A 27,564-nucleotide genomic window follows, 5' to 3' on the forward strand; every position below is an offset into this window, starting at 1 on the left:
AAAATGTCAAATCAATATTTCGCACTGTACCTCAATGCCAGCCAAGATTCCTGAACATATGTTTGTTCCTCCATTTGCTGTTTTTGGAAGAAAAGATTTAAGTTTCTCACGGTCTCGATCATTTTTTATTTGCAGTAGTGGTGAACCTATGGTAGCAGAATTCGAGAATATGACAATTCCAACGTAAGATCCAGCTTCTATAATCTGAATAACAAATATTTCTGCTGCCTGGTATAGTTGATTAATGCGACTCTACAGAAAGAGGAAAATAAATTCCCATCATAAGGCTTTAGCAGACTGCACATACATAACCTAAGGATAGGACATCAATATAAAAGTTCCAGAAAACTCTTTAACAAAAAACGACCTAGCGGTAAAAAATATGGCACGAATTGGCACATGGCATCTAAATAAGCCTTAAAATTTACTAGTCTGAACTAAACAGATTGATTCTTTAGGTCTTTATGGAATTAAAGGTTGAACAGTAAAGAAGAGGGCCAGAAAAAGCGTCAATGCCTTTAACCTTTCTTGTTGACAAAGTCTTTTGAAAATACCATGAATGCTGTTTCTTGATGTGGGTCCATGCACGTCATTCTAGCGAGGCTTTCAAGGGGACACGCATGCGCAGAAAAACATACTGTGCACTCGGTACTCGGAAGAAACCGCAGCCCTCTACTGGAGACAGGTCACATGACACTTTGATTGCACGCAGGGGGAATCTTATTCAACTAATGATGTGACTTCTAAAGTGAATTGGTTCGACCAGACCGCATTTAGGGCTTTTATATGCACTCACAACATTTCATTTTTTTTTGACTGTAACACTTTGGACTATTTTGTCAGGTCCATAACATAAAATCAAATTTAAAATTAATTTTAATTCCAGGTTTATGTGCACTAAAATAGTAAAAGCAGCAAGGGGGGAGGGGGGAATGCCTTCACAAGGCTACTATATATTTATATTTTATATATATTTGGTATAGCCACAATTGTAACAACCTGTAAAATATAAAGTTAAACATGTTATTTATACCACATGGTAAACAGCGTAAAAGAATCCCACCCTCTTAAAAAATAAAAGTTGTTTTGGGCGTGGCCAGCTATGGGAGAGTGAAGACGTGCTCTCTCCAGCTCCTCTCTTAGCGTTCCCGAAATCGGCTGACATCCGCTCCCAGCTATGGGGAAGAATCAAAAAAAAACGAAGGCAGCAGCCCCTACATGCCCCTCATCGCCCCAGCGCGATATCGGGGAGTATTTTGGGCGACAGCCCCAGATGCAGCTGCGGGCTGCGACGCGGGCCGAGGCCGGTGGTCAAGATGGCCGCCCGACCTCTCCATCCCCAACGGACCAGTGCACAGGGGGGCCGGGGATGGCAGAAGGACACGTCCACTCACCCTCTGAGGTGCAGATCTTGAGGGTCCCCGGTCCTCTGTCTCCTTCCCGGGCTGTGATGTTTCCTGCGGCACGGCCGACAGCGCCTGCCGATCTCCAAGATGGCCGCCGGGACCATGAGGCGTGCGGATGCGGGCCTGCTCTGGAGAGCACGGCCCTCCTTTCAGCTGCTCCGGAAGAGAGTGTGCCAACGCAGAAGGTACCGGACCCAGAGGCACCAGATCCCCGGTCTAGCTGGGAGGCATTAGGGGCCCCTGAAGCGGCGGACGCCGTTCCCCTGTCACAGGACCATGTGGCCTCTCAAGATGGCGGCCGGCTTTCTCCGGAGGGCCTGCGCATGCCAGGACACCACCCTCCCCCGTCACTGCTCTCATGGCCTGCAGGCCCTCTCCTTCCGAGACCCGACAGCGGCCTACTACCATCCCCGGGAGTGAGAGACACCACACCTGCCCTGCCTGCAGTGCTGCAGTTGGAGGAGCTAGCTAGGAGGCACAGTGAGTACCGAGGCCCTGAGCCTCCCATCACCCAGCTCACCTCACACGCTGTGGGACTGATAGCTCCAGATCTTCCCCTCCCACCCAGGGACCCTGGGCTGGTGGGGGCCTCTCCCTCTTGGTCCTCTGGCTCTGCATGGCACAGCTTCCCCAATGCCCCAACAACCATAGCCTCGACCCTGCCTATGGGAGCTCCCCAGCACCCTGGGGCTATGCCTGCACTACCTGCAAGTGGCCAAGGTCCTCAATTGCACCCACTCCCGTCGCCTGAAGTGGACACCCCAGCCAGTAGGGGATTAAGTTTTACTGACCCGTCGTCTGGATCTATATGTGAAAATCGGCCGGCGACTCTCTCAGATATCCGCCAGCTTGTTCAATTGTTGCCTACTAGGGCTGATATGACGTCCTTCGCCAGACAGATCGTTGAAGAATGCAAGCTGGAGTTTACACAGTTTCGTGCTGAACTTTCCTCACTTTCTACGAGGGTGGACACTCTTACGCAGGACCGGGTGGCTGATAATGCCACTATTGCAGATATCCAATCCACTATTCAGCAGCACTCAGCTCAGTTGTTCACTTTGCAGCAGCACCTTGATGATATTGAAAACCGTAATAGGAGGAACAACCTACGTGTTCGAGGATTGCCCGAATCTGTTCCTGCGTCTGAGCTGTTTTCGACTCTCTCCACCATCTTCAATACTTTACTAGGCCGTCCGCCGAATACCCATATAGAGATCGACCGGGCACATAGAGCTCTCCGCCCTGTAAGTGTTGATGATCCTCGGCCGAGGGATGTCATCTGCCGAATCCATTTTTACGCAATCAAGGACTCTATCCTCCAAAAAATCCGACGGCAGCCCATCATTCTCCACCAAGGCACGCAGTTGCGTATTTTGCCGGATTTATCTCGACACACGCTGGCGCAAAGAGCTGCTCTCAAACCCCTGCTGGAGGTGCTCCGGAACCGGGACATCATCTACAGGTGGGGCTTCCCGTTTGCCCTGATGGTTCGACAGGAGGGCCGTACCTATACTGTGCGATCCCCGGCCGACCTGCCTGGTTTCTTGCGGGACTTGAACCTTCCTCATGTTGCATTACCGGAGTGGCCCTCGTTGTTATCCTCTGCTGGCGGGGGATCGCGGGGGAGACGCCCGTTCTCTGGGCCCCTGGCTGTGGCGGAGGGTCGTCCTCCGCGTGGACCTCGCAGACGATCTAGACGCTGACAAGAACGTGATCCTACTCCACCCATGGAGACCGCCCGTTCGGCATGATGATCCGGACTGTCGCTCCTGGAATTCCTCCTGTTACTTACTTACTTGATGTCTGATTTCAAGATTGCTTGTTGCTCTGAGTATTACCTTCAGATGCCTTCCAATGTCTTCCTCTCTCATTATTTAAAGTATGCAAATGATGTTAAGCTGTTAATACTTATATTATTGTACGCTAGGGAGTGCGGATAACTCTTATGCATAGTTGTCACCTTCCCCCTGTAGGTTTTGGACCGAATTTTTGGTCTTCCGCAATTGTGCGCTTAGTTTGTGCGGCAGTTGTTTTCGTACTGCCTTTTTTGTTTGATTTTATGTCTGTGTTTTTCTCTAATGCTCTGTTCTTTACTCCTAGCTTGTTTCCCTCCTCTGCTTCCCTCCTGGTGATCCTGGACTCCGATCCTTCGTGCGCTACCCGGCATACCTCAGTGAGCCGTTTAGTCTGCATCCATGGCTGACCTTAATATTGCCTCCTTCAACGTGAAGGGGCTGAATGTTCCTGAAAAGCGGGCGCAAATCTTACACCATCTACACAAGCGTAAGGTACACATCGCATGCTTCCAGGAGACACATTTTAAGGAGGGACATGCCCCTACTATCAAGCACAAACACTACACTACGTGGCATTTCAGTAATAATCCCCTCTCCAGATCGTGTGGAGTTGCCATAGCCCTTCACAAGTCTCTCCCCCATCAGGTTGTCAATCTTGTTGTGGATCCCGAGGCGAGATACCTCATCTTAGTGCTTAATATTGGTGGGAGGGAATTCACGGTGATTAACGCTTATGCTCCTAACCAGGGTCAGGTGCCCTTCATTCTTCAACTTATAGAAACCGCCCTTCCGGTGGTCCGGGGGACTGTGGTGCTGTGCGGAGACTTTAACCTTACTCTGGATCCGACGGTGGATAATTCTACTGGTCGTTCTAGTGTTGCATACGGTGCTATTAGGCGGGCGAGGCGAGCTCTCCTACAACTTCAACTGTGTGATGCATGGCGCATTCAACATCCCACGGATAAGGATTATAGTTTTTACTCCCATCCGCATGGCACCTACAGTCGCTTGGATTACATTTTCCTTCAGCAACATGCTCTCCCCTGGGTAGCCTCTACGTCCATTGGCAGTATCCTGTGGTCTGACCATGCCCCGGTATATTGTACTTTACATCTCCCCTTCATCACTAAAGGCCCCTGGACTTGGAGACTGAATGAGTCCCTGCTCCTGGATGGGGTGTGCCATGCTGATTTGCTTCAAACTGTGGAACATTTCACACTTGATCATGCCCAAGATGACACGTCCCCCTTGGTTCGTTGGGAAGCCCTTAAATGCGTTCTCAGGGGGGTCCTCATAAAACACGGGGCGCGCCTTAAAAGAGAAAGGGTCCACTCCCTTAAAATTGCTCTCCAAAAAATTAGCGCTCTTGAACTGGCTCACAAACGTGCGCTGTCTCTTCCGATTTTACGGGAGTTACAGGTTGCCCGACAGGACGCCAGACGGCTGTTGGACTCTGCCCAGCAGCGCGCTCTCCAAGTCTGTCGCAGTAAATTCTACGAGTTTGGCAATAAGAGCGGACGTATGTTGGCCAGAGCTGTAAAAACTAGAATTGCCCAGTCACACATCCCAAATACTAAGGCTCCTTCTGGCCAAGTTGTTCACACGACCCCAGAGATAGCGGAGTGCTTCCATAGCTTTTTCTCTGATCTTTGCAACCTTGACCCTCCCACCCCCGCCCCCTCCCATCCGCCGGACCGGGATTCTTTCTCATCCCCCTTCACACCGTTGTCTGGGGAGATAGCTGAGGAACTTGATTCGGACTTCACTTCCTCGGAACTCCTCAGGGTTATAACCGATCTCCCAGGGGGGAAGAGTCCTGGCCCGGATGGCTACACTGCCAAGTTCTACAAGGTGTTGGCGGACCGGTTGCTACCGCTTTTGTTGTTAGCTTTTAACTCTATTTCCCCGGAGGTCCTGTTTCCTCCTAGTTCCACCTTGGCTCATGTCGTAGTGATCCCTAAGCCGGGTAAGGACCCTCAATTATGCTCCAGTTATCGTCCCATCTCCTTGCTCAATGTAGACCTAAAAATGTATGCTAAATTGCTCGCCAATAGATTGAATAAATACCTGCCTGAACTAATCCACCCGGACCAGGTGGGGTTTGTGCCTGGTCGGGAGGCCCGTGACAACACCCTTAAAACTTTCGATATCATTCACCACGCCCAGACTAACCGAATCCCGCTCATGATCCTGTCCCTGGATGCTGAAAAGGCATTTGACAGAATATCGTGGCCTGCACTTTACCAAACCCTTCGGCATGTGGGAATAGGACCTTCTCTCTTGGCAAAAATTATGGCATTGTATCGCACGCCTTCGGCCCAAATAAAAATAAATGGCTCCCTCTCGGCACCTTTCCCTATTTACAATGGCACACGACAGGGCTGTCCCCTATCCCCCCTGTTGTATGTCCTGGTTATGGAACACCTCATGGCCTCCATTCGGAGCAACACGGATATTAAGGGTATTAACATTGGAGGGAAGGAATACAAGTGCTCGGCATTTGCTGATGACCTATTGGTCTATCTCACAGACCCTCATGTCTCTCTCCCTTCACTGATGTCCGAGTTGTCTCGTTTTGGAACATGGTCTAATTTCAAAATCAATTTCTCTAAGTCTGAGGCGTTAAATGTTTCTCTTCCAGGCCCGTTAGTATCGCTTCTCCAAAGTAATTTCCCCTTTTCATGGCCCTCCAGGGGTATTACATATTTGGGTGCCCGTATAAGTGGGGACCTTACACAATTGTTTACAAATAATTTTATCCCCCTACTGGCCAAGTTTCGCACTGATCTTAATTCCTGGCATAAGACTGAGTTTTCCTGGTTTGGTCGTATCAATATTATTAAGATGTCTCTCCTCCCCCGCTTACTTTATCTCCTGCAGACGATCCCCATCTCTATTCCATCCTCCTATTGGTTGCGGCTTCAGCGATGCTTCGGCTCCTTCATTTGGCCGACTGGTCGTCCACGTCTGAGCCGGGCTCTGCTGACTCGTTCCAGGGGTACGGGTGGGGTTGGTCTGCCGGATTGTCGGCTCTACTATCTGGCATCAACTCACGCACGTGTTTTAGATTTTTTTCATAACCAAGAATCAAAACTATGGGTCCGTTTGGCTCAACAACTATGTCCCAGTACCCTATCATCCCTGCCGTGGATCCTGCCCGGGAACAGACCGACTCAAGCCTCCTTTGTTGTTTACCATACCCTCATGGCGTTGAGGTCCTTAGGGCCTGGATGTTCGCTTATAGACCCCCTGGGTCCTTTAACTCCTATCACAGATAATCCAGCCTTTCCTGCTGGTAAGGCTGGTCGCTCCTTCCTAGGCAGGCCGCCCACTGGCCCCATGTATTTTGCTCAGGTCCTCTCCGCTTCCTCTCTTCTCCCCCTAACCTCCATCTGCCCCGATGCCGTGCCCCTCACTCGCCATATATATGAATATGCCCAGTTAAAACATTTTTATGGAACAGTTAACCGACGCGCACACCTTCACAGGTTGTTGACGGACTTTGAGCGCCTATGTGTCTCCTCCCAGCCACCTACCCATACCATATCCACAATATATAAATTACTCCTTTCACAGCGTTCCCAACAACTACCCTCCTTCTGCGGGGCCTGGGAGAGAGAATTACATACTACATTTACTGATGCACAATGGAAGCGGTGTTTCTCCCTCTCACAAAAAGCCTCTATAGCCATTAGGGCCCAGGAAACTAGTTACAAAATTGTCTCTAGATGGTATAGGGTCCCGGCTGCGCTCCATAAATGGTATCCGTCTGTGCCTGACAATTGTTGGCGTTGTGGTGCTGTAGGAGGTTCTATGTCTCATGTTTGGTGGAGTTGCCCCTTGTTGAGGAGTTTTTGGGATGCGGTGCTTAAATTAATATTGGAGGTTACTGGAGTCTATGTCCCCAACTCTCCGGAAGCAGCTCTTTTATTCATGTTCCCGATGCCAATACAAGTTTATAAAAGCTCACTAGTTAGACATCTCCTTCAGGCAGCAAAGTCAGTAATCCCGCGCAGGTGGAAAACGGCAATACCCCCAACATTAGATGAGTGGTTTCGGGAGGTTGCCTTGATACAGCGAATGGAACACTTGGTGGCTCACTCCCCGGCATCTGTGGTAAAATACACGTCTACATGGTCTCCTTGGATAGTGTTTCTTTCTTCTCCTTCCTACCTCACGGCGGTAACCTGAGTCGGCCTATGCCCCTGTGAAATGTACTATGGCTTTTGCGCGCTGCTGATTTTCATTCATAATACGCCAGAACTGGAGTCCAGGATCCCCTTGTCCTCTCCCCTCCCTCCTATCCCTCCCTCTCTTGGGGCCTTTTTCTATACTTTCTCTTCCCCTGTCTAGGGTAATGTGCCTCTTCTTCTCTGTTTGAATTAAGTGGTCTCGCTGTACATTCTGTTGTTATGCCTCTAGGATTACTCATGCTACTGTTGTACACCGACCACTCTTTTTCATGTTGAGATGTGTTGCACATTATTGATTTTCCTTTTGGTGTTTTGTTTGTTTTTGCTTTGGTCCACTGACCTTGTTTGTTTTTATTTAGGTGTGGAGGCCTTCCCTCCACTATGTTTTGTAAATTTTGTGTTCTGAAACTCAATAAAAATTTGAATAAGAAAAAAAAAAAAAATAAAAGTTAAAGAAATTATCCGGTTGTAAAAAAAGTATTTTTTTAAAGCAACAAAAAAATCACTACTCGTTACTACTATTCATTCTCGTGCCGATTCAGTACAGATGATCTGGCGGTCCCCCACCCATCTTTGTTTACACAAAGCTGATTACTGCACCGGATCGGCAGGGGTTTGAAGAGTTGAGACGTGTTTTATTTTGTTACTTTATAACATTGGTGCCTTTTTTATTATTTTTTCAACAACCGGACAACCTCTTTAATCAATAAATTAAATGTACCCTAAAATGGTGCCATTGAACAAATTCAACTCGCTCTGCAAAAAACAAACCCTCATATGGCTATGTCAATGGGAAAAGTTATGGCTCTTTGAATGAAAAAAAATGTCAAAAATGAATGCATACCGAAGGCCTAATATAGGTTGCATCCTTAAGGCTATGTTCACACAGAGTTTTTTGCAGGCGGAATTTCTGCCTCAAAATTCCGTTTGGAAGTTTGAGCCAAATTTTCCTCTCCCTCCACGTCGATTTTCGCTGCGTTTTTCGCCCCCAGCCATTGAGCGCCGCGGGCATAAAACGCAGAGAAATACACATTGAAGTCAATGGGAGGTCAGAGGCGTAAACGCCCGAAGATAGAGCATGTCCCTTCTTTCTCCTGCTAGACGGTTTTACCGCTCGTGGGAAAAAGACGCCTCCGCCTCACATTGAAATCAATGGGAGGCGTTTTAGGGCCGTTTCCGCGTCAAAAAACTCGTCAAAACACTCAGTGTGAACATAGCCTAAATGTAAGAAAATTGGCAATTCGCTATATACAATAAACCATATATGTAACAAATGATTCATTTTCATCCTATTTAAAATGTCACACTTTCTCTTTTAAAATAATTTGCATAATAAAGAAAACTTACACCTGACATGCTGCCTGACACATCCAGTACAAGAGTGACCACCCTGTCTTTAAACTGTATGACAGATATGGTGGGAACAGGAATTGTGGTATTTTCTGATGGTTGGGTGGAGTTTATATCAGTGGAGTTCCTGATAATGTCCCATGTACTACGAGAGTTACACATTCTGTTCTGTAATGTTGGAGCTTCAATATTATGATTACTGGAATCACAGAATTCTGAAACCTTGGAATAACGGGTAAAAACAAATATTAATACATTGGCAACGCAATTAGTGGACTTGGTAAGGCAGAATCATATGGTTAAACATCCATGAAGAAAATTACTCCTTACTGTTTCTTAAATTGTTTTCCAGGACTTTTATATTGATGGACTATACTTAGGATAGGCAGAAAAATGGACAAGGAGGCAGCACTTCCAAAATGTAGAAAAACCTTTATTCACCCATGCAACGTTTCAATCCCTCAGGATCTTTCTCAAGCATGAGAAAGATCCTGAGGGATTGAAACGTTGCATGGGTGAATAAAGGTTTTTCTACATTTTGGAAGTGCTGCCTCCTTGTCCATTTTTCTGCCTGATATTGAGGACCTTGGACCAGGTTCTGAAGAGGCGTGCACCCTCCTGGCGGTTCGGTGCTGTGGTAACTCTCTACTTTATACTTAGGATAGGTCATCAATATCAGATTGGTGGGAATCCAATTCCTGGCACCACCACCAACCAGATGATTTAAGAGGATGTGGAGCTCCGGCTTTGGTAGCGGGTGTGTCTGGCATTGCAGCTCACTCCCATTCACGTGAATAGGACTGTACCATAGTGAGCTGTAATACCAGGCACGATCACAACCAAATGTGCGGAGCTGTGCCTGGTAAACAAAGAATGGGATTGGTGAGAGTGTCAGGAGTTGTGTCCCCACTGATTTAATATTGATGGCCTTTCCTAAGGATAGGTAATCAATTTTAAAGTCCCAGAAAACTGCTTTAACACTCTTAAATGGAACCTGTAGCACATTCATGCTGCCTGAACTACGGGTAGAATGATATAGTGACCGGTGCCGTGATTACACTAAACTCTGTTTTACTCTACACTGCTGCAATGTTTTAGAGAAATTGTCGTTTTAATAAGTGCCAGGCTTGGGGAGAAGAGTCTGTTAGGGGGCTCCCCTCTGGCTTCTCCCCACCCAGCTCAGCTCGATTGACAGGTCTCTCCTTATTTGTTTATGGGGGGATAGACCAATCACTCATCCCCCAATAGACTAAAGACATGTCCTATTTTTTTACGGACCCTTCACACGCTCCGTTGAAACAACGATCATGTGAACAGCCCCATTGAAATACAGGAGTCCGTGTGACGGCCGTTGTTTTAATGGCCGTCACACAGACGTGATACACGCTCGTTTGAATGAGCCCTTAGATATAAGCGAATTTCCCAAAAATCATTTCAGGTCCGATTGAGTCTCAAAACGGCTGTCAGATACAATTTGGATCTAATAAATTAGTCACAAATCGAAAGTGCCCCAATTGCCCTGAAAAGTCGTGTATGACACTTTGAGGTCCTCAAGGAATGTATCCAACCCCTTTCAAGCTCTTTAATGCCAAGACAACATTAGTAACATCAAAGTGTAAGCAACATACATGGCTATGGGTAAACGCATGGTAGTCAGTGGTGGAAAAAAAAAAAAAACAGCCTGTTTGAAAACACACAGATTTTTTTATGCTTTTTCAAATTAAAAAATGGTCTAAAAATTACACATGATGGTATCAGAAGAAGCAATGGCTTTTTTACCAAGCGGTCCAAAGATTATCCCTTTTTGGTGGCAGATGCCTGCCGGTGTTTAAACAGACACACGGAGGTATCGGAAGAAGTAGTCTGATTATCCTGGAAAGTGAAGAAGTAATGGCTTTTTACTCTATTTTATGTTTTTTTTTAAAACAACTTGTCACTTGGACTCAGACTGATATATAATGACGCTTTATAACTCATAACTGCAGACTAACACGCCAATTTTTGGTGGCACTGTTATTAGCAATTAGATATATACAAAACAATGAGGGAAATTGCATCCGTGACATCTATATCGGCAGGCAGGAGAACGTTATCAGCACCAGAATTTAATTTTATATTAAAATCTATTTATTATAAAAAAATTGTCAGCTGGACACAGACTGAAGTATAACGGCGCTGTATAAATGCTTGCCGAAAAACAATACGCTAATTTTTGGTGGCACTATTAGATGTATGCAAATCAATGAGTGAGATCACGTAGTTGATTTTTTGTTTCAGGAAGCAATAGCACGATATTGGCACCAGGATTTATATTTGTGAATGATGTGACGAAAATTGGTGATTCACAAATGAATGTAAAAATTGTATAGTTGCAGCAGCACTCACTCACAGCAATGGCTGCCTCTGGATGCCTAACTAAAGGCCCTTTCACAACGGCCAACAATCGGCCAGTGCAGCGAGCACCGATCAACGAGACATCGTTGATCGGCGCTCGTTTGCTCCTGTCACACAGAGCTATGAATGGGGACGAGCGGTCGTTACTCCGATCGCTCATCCACATACATTATTATCATGTCGGCAGCGCGTCTCACTGTTTACACAGGGAGATGTGCTGCAGTCAACGATAATCTTTTACTTTTTTAAAACGATACGATCAGCAGATGATCGTTCCCGTTTACACAGGGCAATTATCGGCAAGGAGCGATATATTAACACTCGTCTGCCCGATAATCGTCCTGTGTAAAACCCCCTTAACACCCTGACACTGACTCCTACCTCTCTATTTTCCCTCACTATGAAACACACTCTCTGACACTAATCCACTATCTATCTCTATTCTGTGTTTTACTATCTTTCATGTCTGTCTGACGTCCTCTCTCTTTTATCTGTATCCTCACAAAGCAGCAGCATTTCCTGATTTGGCTGTTTATAGTGGTTATGACTCATATGACTGTCATCCACTGAGTCATCAGTGACTCACACCTATACCCTAACGATTGGCTGTGCTAGAGGAAGGGATGCCAACAAGACTTTATGGAGAAGTCTGCCAGGCCACCGCCCAAAGTCATGTCATCCTTCTTCTCCGTCTTCTTGTCTTCTCCTGATCTGTAAAGTGGAGGCCACCATTTTGAGCGATTTGTGCAGAACGAATTCCAGAAGTTTTGGATTTGCGAAAATTCAAAACTTTTGGCAAATTCATAACAAATTTGATTTGTTTAGAATCGATTCACTCATCTCTATTTATTATACTTAAAATTTTAAATATTGTAATCTACTTTGAACCTTATTGATCCTCTACCATTCCTATACCACTGGTCTCCGCCAGTCCTTCCTGTTCACAAACTGTACAGGATGATGTGACATTACATCATGTGACAATGGCGGCCAATCTTCACTACATGATGTGACATCAGGCCTCGATTGGTAGCTGCAATCACATGATGTTACATGGATGCCATTTTATTAAATACACTTTGTAAACAGGAAAACGAGAGAGGCGCAGGAACAGCACAGAATCAATAAGGGAGGTATATTAAACATTTTCGTGAAAAACCCCTTTAATGCTGAAAACGGCTGTCAATGTAAATACACTTGTTAGATCTTGCTGTTCAGTTCTATCTTCCTCACCTTTTCTCCTTATTGCACCTCTTTCCCAGATCCCCTCCTTCTACTCCTCTTATTTATACCAATCTACATACGAAATTTCTACAAAAGTTATACACTTTCCTGCACAACTGTTAAAATATATTAAATGTACTTTTTATAAGATTCTTTATACTACTGCTACTGCCAATAGTTGAGGTCAGAAGGCAGTTAATACTTACAGAAGGTAGAGCTTGCAAATACATAATGGATTGTTTGACAAACTGGTTTTTCTCAGGCAAAAAAATACATCCCTCCTCGTACAGACCAGTGTTGGGGTCAAAGAAGCAGGGCTGCAATTTACAGGAATTGCCTTGGCATTGGTCTGTTCTTTTCACATTGATGCCAAGAATGTCACGAGAACACCTAGTGTGGAGAAATCAGATAACATCAAGGTATTGAAAAAATGTGAATACTGGTGGTAACAAGAATAAGCCTATGATATCTACTTTGTATATAAAATACATTGAAAAAGTTTGGACATACAAGTGCACTGGAAAAAGTATTATTATAGAAGACCACATACTGCAAAATGTACATTTTATATATAAGACTATGTACCCTCTACGGTAAATTATAGGCAAAGCAGGTCTTAAGCATGTGCGACCTGTGAAGTTGCACAGGACGCTGCACTTTCTGGCATAAAAGGGGGTGCTGCATTAGGGGCGGACACAAACCTCAGAGGGCGCCTAAGAAACAACAGTATTTGGGCCCTCGCTCTCTAATAACTCATCATAGAGCACCCCCCTTATGTCTCTAACAATACACCATTAATTGTGAGCTATAGACAGTAGGAAGATGCTAGCTGCTTATAAGGTAGCAGTGGGCCCCATTACGCAGTGGGCCCCTGTGCACCAATAGTACGTCTACCTCTGCTCTGCATGGTAATGCTTCCTCTCTTGCTTCCTGCAAGCTGGCCATTATGGCCACATCCACACGATGCATATTACGTGCGTATTTGCTAGTAATACAGTACGAGAAATTAAAATACGATTTCAAGCAATCATCTACACGTTGCAGAATTTTTCTGCAAGTAAATTGACCGCAGTGCATATTTTATAATTTACTGCATGTCGATTTATCTTGCGTTTTTGTCTAAGAATTGTATCTAATAAGTTTTATTTAACTACATGTCACATACTAGTGCGCGGAAGCCGTTAAGGGGATGTATGGAGCGAGCTCCATACACAGTGGGTGACGGCTGTGTTACACAGCCGACACCTCACTGCAATGGGCGGAATCAAAGTTCACTATGATTCCGCCCGTTTAACACCTTAAATCAGGTCTCAATCGAGACCGCGGCATTTAAATAGTTAGAATCAGGGCGGCACCCCCTCAAACACGCGAGCGGTTGTTTATAGTGGTTGTTATGCCAGCCTGGGGGCCTAATAAAGGCCCCCAGGTCTGCCATCTTTGTACTCCTCAAAGGAGGTTGTCAGAATCACGATATACTGCAATACATTAGTATTGCAGTATATCATACAAGCGATCCAACGATCGCTACTTCAAGTCTCCTAGGGGGACTAATAAAAAAAAGTAAAAAAACTGTTAAATAAAGATTTAAATAATTTAAAAAAAAAAAAAAAATATTAAAAGTTCAAAAACACCCCTTTTCCCATTTTTTCCCTAAGGCAATGTTAAAAAAAATAAAAGTTAACATAACTGGTATCACCACGTCTGTAAAAGTCCGAACTATCACAATATAGCGATATCGGTGAACGACGTAAAAAAATAAATATATAAACATGCGAATTGCAGCAAGAAATGTTAGCTCCATGCATCAGGGGGATAAATCGGCTCAAAGCAGGCACGTAACTGACCAAAAAGAACCCTACATACCATCGCTACTAAGCTGTTAGCCCAGTGCACCCGCCGACATGCCCAGGACGAGACGTAAGCTGGGAAGCCCGACCAAACTTACCTCCTTCTTCTCCAGCGCGGCACAGAATCAAGATGGCGTCGGACCACATGGTGCTTCGGCCTCCTCGCTGTGGGCGGGAAGCCCCCAGTCACTGCCTCGCTCCAACGCGGCCAGAAATGTGAGGATCTCGAACCCGGTCCTTCAGAAATCCAGCCAAGGTGAGACCTACAGTCAATATCCTTTGCCTATCAAATTACGCTGCAATAAATCCATGGGGGAATTTGCTACAACATCTTCCCCATACAGGGATACTCCCATACAGTCCATGTCCTCTGCAGAGCTCCCTATAACTGTCTCTAACATGAAATGTCTGTTGAAAGAGTTGAAAGACACCATACACGCAGATATTCATGGTGCAATATCATCTCTCCACACTGAGCTGATCGCTATAGGAGAAAGAACAGCACATTTAGAGGACAAGATGGAGGATTTCCCCACGGCTCACAACAGTTTGGTGGACGCTCATAATGCTGCAGACGATGATCTAACACTTATCAAGCTGAAACTAGCTGACCTAGAAGACCGTTCTAGGAGGCACAATATTCGATTCAGGAACATCCCTGAAAATATCACAGATGACAAACTGCGAGAATATTTAACTGACTTATTCACAGCATTGATTCCCAACGCCTTAGAAAGAGATCTACTCATCGACAGGGCCCAAAGGGTCCCTAAACCCAGACACCTGGCTCCTGCAATTCCTCGGGATGTTCTGGCTAGAATACATTTTTTTTATTTCAAAGATGCGCTGCTTAAGGCTGCAGCTACTACAAAAAATCTTCCTGAACGATTTCAAGACATTTCACTATATGCAGACTTATCCATAGCCACACTGGCTAGAAGAAGAGAATTTGCTTCAACCACTCAGATTTTGAGGCAACATAACATACCCTACAAGTGGGGCTTTCCAGTCAAATTGATAATTCGGAACAATGGAATGACTCACTCTCTCCTCTCCCAAAGAAGCAGCTCGCTTACTCAAGAAATGGAGCAAGTGCCCGCTACAGATCACTGGCGCGCGTTTCGCCTGATGAAGCAGGTCGCATGCGAAACGCGCGTCGAGGCGTTCCTGTGCCGTCTCTCCACGTCCCGTGCTGCCATCATGTCCACAGGTATATCCGTTTTCACACTACCTTTTTTGGCATATATCTGTAACTTTTGCCTGTATCTGCGCCAGTGATCTGTAGCGGGCACTTGCTATGCACATTTTGCAACGGGCAGCATTTCTTTTATAGATGTAGCCTCATATACATATATTTTGTATACCCTATTGGCATTATATTATACTTGTGCGCATGGCATGTCTAGTATTGGGACATGTTTCAGAGTTTGGTTGTCTCTTGTTTCCCTCATGGTATGTTGTCATCTGTACCTGATTGCTATTTCTCCTGATATATGATCCGTTAGGCCTCATTCACACGACAGGGTTTCCCGGCCGGGTGCCGGCCGTTCATAAATCGGCCGGTACCCGGCTGCATTAGGAATAATAGACCCCTAATGGGGCTATTCACACGACCGATTTTTTGACGGCTGGGAAAACCGGCCGTCAAAAAATAGGACATGCTCTATTTTCGACCGGGTACCCGGCCGCCCGGCTCCCATAGAAGTCTATGGGGCCGGGTAATACACGGCCATCACCGGAATGTGTCCCGAGTGATGGCCGGGTTTTCCGTCGCTTGCGCTCTATCTCCTCCTCCTCACAGCGCAGAGTGCATGTGAGGAGGAGGAGTTTATGCCATTCGGACAAATGGCTGTACACTGTGTGGCAGGGCCGGGGTGTACAGCAGGTGGAAGGAAGCGCTGCGCTGGCTCCCTTCCCCTGCTTGTTTTAAAAGCGCCCTGGCCCGGCGACACCTTCCATGGCGCCGCTAGCAGCTGCTGCTGCTGCGGCTGCTTTAGCGACGCCACTATAGCAGAGCAGGGAGGTATCTTCCCGCTCTGCTATGTGCTAGCTCCATTTTAGCTCCCTGAAGGAGCGGAATCCCTGTGTGTTCGGGGATTCCGCTCCTGGACAGAGCGCTTGATGTCTCTGTCCATATCTGGGCAGTGACATCAGGGGAAACTCCTGAAGCGGAATCCCCGAACACATGGGGATTCCCCTTCAGGAGTTGCCGCTGATGTCACTGTCCAGATCTGCCCGGCCCGGAACGGATGCAAAAATAATGCAAACTGGCCGGGAAAAATGGCCGATTTTACCGGCCGATATTCGGGCTCGGGTGGGACACGGTCGTGTGAATCCCGCCTTACTCTTGTTGTATTTATTATTGTAATACCATGTATCGTTATGTAATAATAAAGATGTATATTTTTTACTATTCATGGTAGTTATCTTCATATTCTATTGGGATGCTATGTCCCTTGCGCTTTCGCACTTTGTAGGTTGTTTCAGAGTCATATTGGGGATTCTCCTTTTCGCTTTACCCTGTTTTGAGGTTCTTTGTAGGTTTAAAATTACAGTGAAGGAAACCATGGAGCCGACAGTGACCGGTTAATGCTCCGGATTTTGATCTATTTAGCTAAAACGTATCCGACTGTATGGCATACAGTGGGATACGTCACCTGGGGAATGGCCCAGGGGAAACTCCTGAAGTCACTGCCCATGAACAGAGCTGGAGCCTTCTACTAGCGCTCTGCCCAGGGATGTCCATATACATAAAGTGACGTTCGAAGCTTTGCAAAGCCTGAGTACACGTCCGGAGCGTCGACAATGCTCTGGCCAGGGATTCTGGCCCTCGAGACCTCTGATGTCACTTTACACATATGGACAGTGATGTCAGGAGCTTTCCCAGGGACAAAGTCCACGGGTAGAGCACTCGTGATGCTGCCTGGGGACTCCGGAATAACAAAGTCTACTACGCCATTTCATCCTTCAAAAATAAGGTAAACCGACGTCCACCAGCCCGACAGAGGCTAAAAGGACATAATGGAGCCCTGTGAATTATCATCTACGTTGTTTATACTGTAAGGTAGGAGATTTCCTGACTACACGATAAACTTAGGGCAACAACACGATGTGAAGGGGGAAGGGAGGGGGAAGCGCTTGTGAGGAAGTAAGGAGCACTAATGCTCCGCTCTTACGTTGCCATTAAAGTTCAATGTGTTTTTCCACAGCAAAAATCGGAGGCTTTCCCTTTGATTCCTGGCACAGATGCTACAAGCGTGTAGCAGATCCGCACGAGAATAAGGCCCTGTTCACACAGAGTTTTTTTGCCACATTTTTTTCAGCGGAAACCGCGGCAAAAAACGTCCGAAAGGTGTTTTTTTCCTGCGAGAGAAAGAAGCGACAATCTCTTTCTTCAGGCATTTCCGTCTCTGACCTCCCATTGACATCAATGGGAGGCAGAGAAAGCCTGAAGGAATTTCAAGGCAGATTTTTCTGCCTGCAAAAAGCTGTGTGAACAAGGCCTAAGTCCCATTGTCATTCAAAGTTGCTCATCCTCGGCTTTTCCATGTAATATAAGTCGCATGCTACTTATTGCGGTGGCGGATTTCTTTTCATGGTGCGGACAAAAATACACGTGGAAAATTTTTCACAGCATGTGAACTGGGTTGCGAAAACCTCATATGCATGGGATGCAGAATCATCGACATGTCATCGGAATCCGTATCAAATCCAACATGTGTGAACGGGGCCTTAGTGGGAGTTAAAAAAAATCTCTGTCAGGCCAAATGCACACGATAATTATTACGTGCAAATTTGTCGCGGGTATTTTCGTGCGGCAAATCCTCAGTGTAATACAGGACCAGCAAAGTAAATGAGATCAAGAAATCTCATTTACATGTCGCATTTTCTGCACAAAAACTGACCTGCGGTGCGTATTTGAAAATATGCTACATGTCACTTTATCTTGCGTTTCCGCTTGCGAATTGTTTCTGACTAGTTTAAAAAATAATAAAAAAAATCTGCAGCATAAAACCTGCACCTATTTCCGCATCAAAAAGTAAAAACCGCACCTAAAAAGTTATAAAAAAACGCACTATTAGGTGCAGATTTTACCTGCGGAATTACCTGCGGTTTTGATACGGATTTTGTGCACCAAATTCCTCAATGTGTGCGTTACAGAATTTGCTGGGGATTTACAGCAAATTAACCCTTTACATTGTAACTCTGCAACATTAGGTTATGTTCACACAGCTTATTTTCTGCCGTTTTTTTGGCCGTAAACGTCTGAAATATCAGAAGCAGAACGCCTCCAAACATCTGCCCATTGATTTCAATGAGAAAAAAACGGCGTTGTGTTCCGATGGGCCGTTCTTTTTACAACGGCCGCATAAAAAAACGGCCGCGAAAAAGAAGTGCAGGTCACTTCTTCAGACGTTTCTGGAGCCGTTTTTCATTGACTCTATAGAAAAACAGCTCCAAAAACGGCCGTAAAAAACTTCTGAAAATCAGCGGTTTTCGCTTCAATATCTCCGTATTTTCAGACTGTTTTTGCTAATTGTGTGAACATACCCTAATAGGCATGCAGCTTATTTAACCCCTTCCCTTCTCAGCCATTTTTTGGATTTTAACTTTTGTTTTTTCCTCTCCACCCTCCAAAAGCTATAATTTTTTTACTTGAGGGCTTGTTTTTTGCGGTACAAGTTGTAGTTTTTCATGGCACCATTTATTGTGCCGCATAATGTACTGGGAAGCTGAAAATAAATTATTTGTGGGGTGAAATGCTGCACGTGCATGACGTTCTGACAAACCCCATTCACATGAGTTAGGGCTTATTCAGACTAACGTGTTAATCGTCCGTGTGAAGGACGTTTTTTTTAATGGCCGTCACACGGCTGCATGTATTTCTATGGGGTTATTCACATGGTCGTTGTTCTAACAGACCGTGTGAAGGGCCTGTAAAAAAAATAGGACATGTCCTATTTTTGTGCGTTTTCACGGATCCCTCAATAGACTCAAGTCTGTGAAAACGGGTCCCGAACGGCTGCAAATCGGCCGTTCTTCACGTCTGTTTTTACACACGTTGGTCTGAATATCTCCTTAGGCCTTATTCACACGAACGTGTCCGTTTTGCACGCGCAAAAAACGCTGAGTTTTGCGCGAGCAAAAGTTCGGTGTGTCAGCAGCATATGGTGCGTGGCTGCGTGATTTTCGCGCAGCCGGCATCATTATGACACTCTGTTTTGATGTTACAACACAGTAAAGAAGGAGGGGCTTTTATGTTTCCCTTCTCTTCTTTACCAGTTGTAGCGCTTCCGTGTGCCGTGCGCGATTTGCACGCACCCAATGACTTCAATGGGTGCGTGCTGCGCGAAACACGGGCAAAGTATAGGACATGTCGTGAGTTTTACACAGCGCACATACGCGGCGTGAAATTCACTGACAGTCTGAACGGTCCCATTCACTAACATAAGTCCGTGCGATGCCCGTGAAAATCACGCTAGTTGCACGGACGTATAACACGTTTGTGTGAATAAGGCCTTATATTGTAATTTGTAGTGAATTTTTAGTGCGCAATCCGCACCAAAAATAGGAGTCAAGTAAGTGGCCTTATTCAGACGTCCATGTTCGGTTTGTGAAATACGGAGCGTGTATCGGCCATATTTCCCGGACCGACCATAGTTCAGGGAGCCGGGTTTCTAGCATCACAGTTATCTATGATCATAGTCCCTCCCTTCCCGTCGGAATACTGTCCCCAGTCCCGCACTGAAAGCATCATTACAGTATGGGGCAGTATTCCCGCGGAGAGGCAGGGACTCCCAGCAACATTGATAACTATGATGCTAGGAGTCTGGCTCCATGAATTGTGGTCAGCCTGGGAAATACGGCCGATACACGCTCAGTGTGTCACGGACCGAACGCGGCCGTCTGAATAAGACCTTAGTCTAGTTACACAGTGCGGTGAAATCCCATTTTTTTGCCACAATTTTTGCAAAATCGCGGCAAAAACGTGATTCGACCGCACTGTGAGAATATAGCCTAACAGCACTTTTCATGTCTTGAATCCTTTTTTTATGCAATTTTCGTAATTGGGGCACAAATCAAGCGGTTTTGCCGCGATTTTTATATAATATAAACTGCGCCATTTTTGCCGCGATTACGAAAATCGCGGCAAAAAAAACGCTAGGAAGACGAAAAAATACCAAAAAACATTTTAACCAACTTTATACATACTACAAACGGGGTCCGGGGGATGGGAAGCAGGATGGATAGGGGAAAATACTCACCAGCCTGCAAGTCCTGTCGGCAGTGTAGAGGAGCTGGCTGGGGGGTGGGATCTCCACACACAGCTTCTGCACATGCTGCATCTTCAACAGGTATGCAGGGGGCGCCGCGAGCGTTGCTAGGGGGGTGCCGCGGGCGTTGCTAGGGAGGTGCCGCGGGCGTTGCGAGGGGGGGCCCGTGAGCGTTGCGAGGGGGGGCAACAGTCCGAGGGGGGGGGCGACGGCAGCCCGGCGGGCCCCTTTTCTTCATCCATGTGGCCGGGCCCCTGACGGGAGTACCAGTAATACCCCCCTGATTGCGGCCCTGACTCTGCATCTGTAGTTAAAAAATCTGACATGTTTCAGAAAAGATGGGACGTTTGGCTCAGGAGTAAATACAACCATTCCACCAACTCTCCTAGAATCTGATAGTATAAAACCCTACCGATGTTCACCATTGATGTCCAAAATGGATGTGACAGTATAATTGAAATTCAGGTTTTCTTACACCATACCATACCATGGTAAACAAGTTTATGTTCTCTTGTTATTTCTTGTTCTATTCATCTAGTTGTACTGCTTATAATACATGCAATTTTGATGTAAATGGAACTGATATTGCAAATGTTTTCCGATCATATGTATGTAAACCAAACACTATCCATTTGTATATGTACATTTATTTGGTCATTTAATTTCTATTAAAAAAAATACAAATGTAATGTTTAAAAAAAAAGTGGTACAACATAAAACAAAACATATAAATTTGGTATTGCTGTAATCGTATCAACCTGTAGAATAAGGTGAATGTGTAGATTTAACCGCTTGATGGACACCGTAAAAACAAAACCCTCCAAAAACTGGTGTAATCTCTGTTTTTTGCCCATTTCACCCAACAAATAATTGTTTTTCAGATTCCAAGTACATTATGCGGTACAATAAATGGTGCCTTGAAAAACTACAACTTGTCCCGCAAAAAAACAAGCCCTCATACGGCTATGTCGACGAAGAAATAAAAAAGTTATGGCTTTTGGAAGACGGGGAGGAAAAAAACAAAAATGAAAAACTCAAATTGGCCTGGTCTTTAAGGGGTTAAAAAAACATATTAAATTCCGCAGCAGATAATCCACACCTGTTTCCACATCAAAATATAAAACTCATCTAAAAACACAATATTAAGTGCGGATTTTACCTGCGAAATTACCTGTGGTTTAGTTGTCGATTTTCCGCAGGGAAACATTCATACTTTGCTCCTGTCCACACAGGCCGGAGACAAGACAGGAATTGAGGAAGCAAAAAATTAAGGAACCAGTGAGATGGGAAGATCTTCCCAAGAAGCTTCGATGTCTGAGCAGAAATGGAGGATGTAAGTGCCTACTGAAGCAGGTGTGTGTGTGTGTGTGTGTGTGTGTGTGTGTGTGTGTGTGTGTGTGTGTGTGTGTGTGTGTGTGTGTGTGTGTATTTTTTAATATATATATTAAAAAATGTATATATATAAAATGAAAAATGTTCAGGTGCATGTACGCTGTGACTACAAACAACACACGTAAGAAAAACAACAAAAAAAAACATTTCAAAAGTACTGCAATTGCTGAGACTACCGAATGCACTGTACCTAGGTTAATTTGCAATATTGTTAGGTTTAATTACAAATATGAGGTTCTTAGCGCACATTTTGATCAAATTATGTGAGTCCACCTGCCACGACAACGCGACTTCTTTTAAGTGGATCCCTAACCTAAAAATACACCACTTTTCTGGGACTAAGCCTGCTGAATATCCTTTTGGTAGGTAGTAAACAGCTTTACTGGTTACCACCCCAAAATGAACAATACAAAACACAAGAATGTTAGTCAGCACATCCTAACAAAATGAAAAATATGCAGGTGCATGTACTTTTACAATACATCTTCTATGTATCCTATATACTGAGAAACCTAAAGAAAAAGAGGTCAAGTACATTCAAAATAATGTGTAATAGAAAAACTTTCTTTATTAACAGATAGAAAGACAAACAGTTAAAAATGAGTCATACAGTGTAAAAGGGCGTCAGCCCACACGGAATACATGAAAAGATACTGATGATGGTATTAAATAACAAAGACCCAGGGTTAAATGTTAATTCGGTGAACAGCTCAGTACATGTAGCATAGGTGTAAGGGAATAAATCAAGTGATTCTAGTGTCTATAGCACCATTGGCTGGTATTGGTAATTGTAATCAATAAATATATACCAGCTAATGGTGCTATAGACACTAGAATCACTTGATTTATTCCCTTACACCTATGCTACATGTACTGAGCTGTTCACCGAATTAACATTTAACCCTGGGTCTTTGTTATTTAATACCATCATCAGTATCTTTTCATGTATTCCGTGTGGGCTGACGCCCTTTTACACTGTATGACTCATTTTTAACTGTTTGTCTTTCTATCTGTTAATAAAGAAAGTTTTTCTATTACACATTATTTTGAATGTACTTGACCTCTTTTTCTTTAGGTTTCTCAGTATATATTCATGGTCAGAGTACCAGGTCATGTTGGGTTTACATGTATGTTCCTCCTACCTCATAATCTTGGTTATTTATGTCACTTTGACTGTTACCGGTACTTACCAAGATATATATCTATAGTATCTTTTTTGATGGGGAGTGCATACGTTTGCTGCATGTGTACAATTTGGTTTTCTATGTATCCTATATACATAGGAGATTATTGTTCTTTCTCAGTCGATTCTGTCAGTTTAGCTGAACTGATAACTTGACTAAGAATGGGTAATGTGTGAATCTGTCACACATAATCCACCTAATATTGATTACCTCTAAGTTGATCAATTTAGATGTGATCAATATCAGGTGGATTGAAAACATTATAACATCTTACCTTGTTGCTTCTACTTTGAGGTCCGTTGATACATAGTAGGGTTTCTCAAGGTTATATTCATCATATACTCCCCAACGAAGATGAGCCCATTCATGAACAAACACTCTTCCTGAGAAATATTTAAATAGAGAAATTGAAGTCTACACATTATTTCTGTATTTCATACATCATTACCGGTTTAATCACTGATTATAGTATTATGGGTTTCGAGAATAAAGCATTGTAATTGCAAGGATATCAAATACATTGAGACTGAAAAGTCAAACCTTTCAATGCAAAAGAACGATAATATTACACCACAATATAGTTGGGGCAAAATGTTAAGGTTTGGGAAAATTACATATATTTAGAACAAAACATGTATGAATATGTTTGGCACAAAAAGTAATTCAGGGATGATATTGGCAACTCAGAAAGCATCACAATTAAAGAAGCACTACGGCAATTTGTTATTTTTTTTTGCACACATCCTGCTAACTCACACAAAATAGTCTAGCAGTGTCATTTGTTTCTTTCCAGCTGAGTTGCAACTATACATTTTGAGCCCTTTCATTTTGGGCAGCTGTGTCATGTGATCTCAGTCTGACCAACCACCAAAATAGATTGTGCTCTCATGTGTAGACAGGAGGTCACTGCCCCCTATGTAGATGACTTCCTGTGAACTACAGGATTACATCACTTATCAAATCCCTCCTGGCAGCTATGAGACATCTCCCACCTTCACAGCTCAACCCTCCTTGTTCCTCTGTATGTCCCCCCATGCACATAGTGCTGCTGTTTTCTGCCCTATATAAGGGAACAGGAGTGCATTGATATAATAGGTGAGTCTTTGCAATGATTAGCAGCAGAGTTATAAATCTTCTGTGACTTACAATGACTGTCTGTACTATCTATCTCTAAGTGCTGTGTGCAGAGAGTCCAGTGTATTTCTATGAAATGCTGCTCCTCACTGTCTCCTGTGTAAAAACTGAGAGAAATATATCACTAACAGGAGGCAGGGGGAGCAGTGTGAAACTGCATCACATAGGAACTGAGACTCAGTTAGGGGACAGAAGTTCTATCTCACTGATCTATCACTTGCTGTACTTAGATAAGATTGAGAGCGAAGCAAGTGCCATGTGATGAGACTCCACCCCATCTACCTCTGTAAATCTAGAAACATCATGGGATATGTAGGCTGCATTAGGGGAACCATATCAGAGCTGAAGAATGAACCAAGATGACAAACAACCCACAAATGGCACATTAACTAAAATAGGTAAATGCTAAACAAGGCATACGCTCTACATTATTCTTTAGTAATAGCCTATTTTGCACTATATAGGCAAAACAAATCTACAGAGTGCTTCTTTAAGCGCAGTACAGCAAATTAGTACCATGCGGAACTAAGCAAATGTTATAAAAAGAGAAGCTCCATCTTTTAGAGAATACTTCATGTTCCACAATTTATTTATTTACTTACTGCTATTAAAAATTAATCCCTGAGCTGAGATTTTGTGGACTAGTGCTGTATGGGGAGCATGATTATCACCTTATGCTCTAGCAGCACGTATATAAATCGTCTCTATGTATGCAACTTGTGCATGGCTTCTCCATTCAGAGAGCTGAGAACACAGAGATCTATGTGTACTGCTCATCCATACAGTATGGGCGAACATTGGTTAACCTGCTCATACATCACCAAGGTCCTTGAGGTCTTGACTTGGGACCATAGTACAAAAGTAGCAAATTACAAAATAGTGTGTTTATTAAAATGCACTAACTATCCAGAGCATAGCACACTTTGAAATAATATATTAGGAAGTTACATAATTCCATAATGATATACACCGTTAGGCCATTACATTAAAACTATCTGCTCAATATTGTGTAGGTCCCCCTCGTGCCGCAAAAACAACTATGACCCGTCGAGGCATGGACTTCACAAGACCTCTGAAGGTGTCCTGTGGTTTCTGGCACTAATACATTAGCAGCGGTTCATTTTAGTCCTGTAAATTTGTGTGATGAGGCCTTCATGTAACATCCACATGAATGCCAAGACCCAAGGTTTCCCAGCAGAGCATTGCCCAGAGCATCACACTGCATCTACTGGCTTCTAGTGCATCCTGGTGCCATCTGTTCCCCAGGTAAGCGACACACATGCACCCAGCCGTCCACATTATGTAAAAGAAAATGTGATTCATCAGAGTAGGCCACCTTCTGTACATGGTCCAGTTCTGATGCTCACATGCCCATTGTAGGCATTTTTGGTAGTGGACAGTGGTCAGAAGGGTCACTCTACCAAACGTGGCAAGCTGTGATGCACTGTGTGTTCAGACAACTTTCTATCACAGCCAGCATTAAAGGGTTATTCCCAAATTGGGTTATATTTTTTTTATCCTAATCCGAAATTAAATTATAAAACTATTGTTGTTAAAATTTTGAAAAATTCCTTCCTTAACAACATTTTTTCAAACTAGATAACTCAGCTAGTGCTGGTTATCTTTTATAAAAAGGGTCGTGAGCGGCTCGATGTCAATCAAGTTGATCTGCACTGTGCGTGCTCCCGACGTTGCTAGATAATATAGCTCTAGCAGAATCGGGCGAACGATTGTCTCAACTAGGCATGGTAAGCGTGGCTGAGACGAACCACCCCCCCAATTCCCTAGATAGTTTTATACTAACACCTTGAATTTCAACGCACCCACGCCACTCCTCACTGCAACCCCCCGTCACCCTTCTCTGTAACCCACTTCCCCCCGTCGCAATAAGTTGCATTCCCCCCATCGCGGCAACACTTCCCCCATGCAGTACCTAGAGCCGACGACAAATGTATTCACACGAGAGGTGGCTAGGCCGGTATCTAATGCGCATGTGCTGATATGCGCATTCACGATAACAATGACATCCTCTCCTAAGGATGGAGAGGATATCATTGCGCAAGCGCGGCCACTGCTATAGGAAAACAATGGCGGCCGGATCCCTAGACAACGAGCAATAAACAAAAAGGGACTGACAGCGACATGGAGCACGGATATCAAGAAAATGACATTGTTTGCATAAAGAAAGGTATTTACAAAAATGAATAACTTTAACAGGTTGAGCTTAATAGCTACATTTATGGAGATGGGAATAACCCTGTACCTTTTTCAGCAATTTGTGCTACTGTAGCTCTTGTGTGGTATTGGACCAGATGGGCTAGCCTTCGCTCCCCACGCACATCAAAGAGCCTTGGAGGGGTACATGAACCTGTCACCGGTTGTCCTTCCTTGAACCAATTTTGGTAGGTACTAACCACTTTATACCAGGAACAACCCACAAGACCTGTAGTTTTGAAGATGCTCTGACCCAGTTGTCTAGCTATCACAATTTGACCCTTTTCAAAGTTGCTCAGATCCTTACATTTGCCCTTTTTTCCAGCTTCCAACACATCAACTTCATGAAGTGACATTTCACTTGCTGCTTAAAGAGGCTCTGTCACCAGATTTTGCAACCCCTATCTGCTATTGCAGCAGATAGGTGCTGCAATGTAGATTACAGTAACGTTTTTATTTTTAAAAAAACGAGCATTTTTGGCCAAGTTATGACCATTTTTGTAGTTATGCAAATGAGGCTTGCAAAAGTCCAAGTGGGTGTGTTTAAAAGTAAAAGTCCAAGTGGGCGTGTATTATGTGCGTACATCGGGGCGTTTTTAATACTTTTACTAGCTGGGCGTTCTGACGAGAAGTATCATCCACTTCTCTTCAGAACGCCCAGCTTCTGCCAGATCACGCTGTGACGTCACTCACAGGTCCTGCATCGTGTCAGACGAGCGAGGACACATCGGCACCAGAGGCTTCAGTTGATTCTGCAGCAGCATCGGCGTTAGCAGGTAAGTCGATGTAGCTACTTACCTGCAAACGCTGATGCTGCTGCAGAATCAACTGTAGCCTCTGGTGCCGATGTGTCCTCGCTCGTCTGACACGATGCAGGACCTGTGAGTGACGTCACAGCGTGATCTGGCAGAAGCTGGGCGTTCTGAAGAGAAGTGGATGATACTTCTCATCAGAACGCCCAGCTAGTAAAAGTATTAAAAACGCCCCGATGTACGCACATAATACACGCCCACTTGGACTTTTACTTTTAAACACACCCACTTGGACTTTTGCAAGCCTCATTTGCATAACTACAAAAATGGTCATAACTTGGCCAAAAATGCTCGTTTTTTAAAAATAAAAACGTTACTGTAATCTACATTGCAGCGCCTATCT

General features: G+C 44.5%; 1 protein-coding gene across 1 annotated transcript in view; it reads right to left on the minus strand.

Annotated features, from left to right (window-relative positions):
• LOC142657449 (calcium-activated chloride channel regulator 1-like) overlaps positions 1 to 27,564 on the minus strand; it is a 50,775-nt gene that overhangs the window by 15,910 nt on the left and 7,301 nt on the right. The window contains exons 4-7 of the mRNA XM_075832480.1: positions 23,336 to 23,444; positions 12,570 to 12,753; positions 8,743 to 8,967; positions 31 to 252 (exon numbers count right to left, since the gene is read on the minus strand). Coding sequence (XP_075688595.1) covers positions 31 to 252; positions 8,743 to 8,967; positions 12,570 to 12,753; positions 23,336 to 23,444 — 740 coding nt within the window. The remainder of the gene's footprint in view (positions 1 to 30; positions 253 to 8,742; positions 8,968 to 12,569; positions 12,754 to 23,335; positions 23,445 to 27,564) is intronic.

The sequence above is a fragment of the Rhinoderma darwinii genome, chromosome 7 (assembly GCF_050947455.1).
Source record: "Rhinoderma darwinii isolate aRhiDar2 chromosome 7, aRhiDar2.hap1, whole genome shotgun sequence".
NCBI classification, from domain to species: domain Eukaryota; kingdom Metazoa; phylum Chordata; class Amphibia; order Anura; family Rhinodermatidae; genus Rhinoderma; species Rhinoderma darwinii.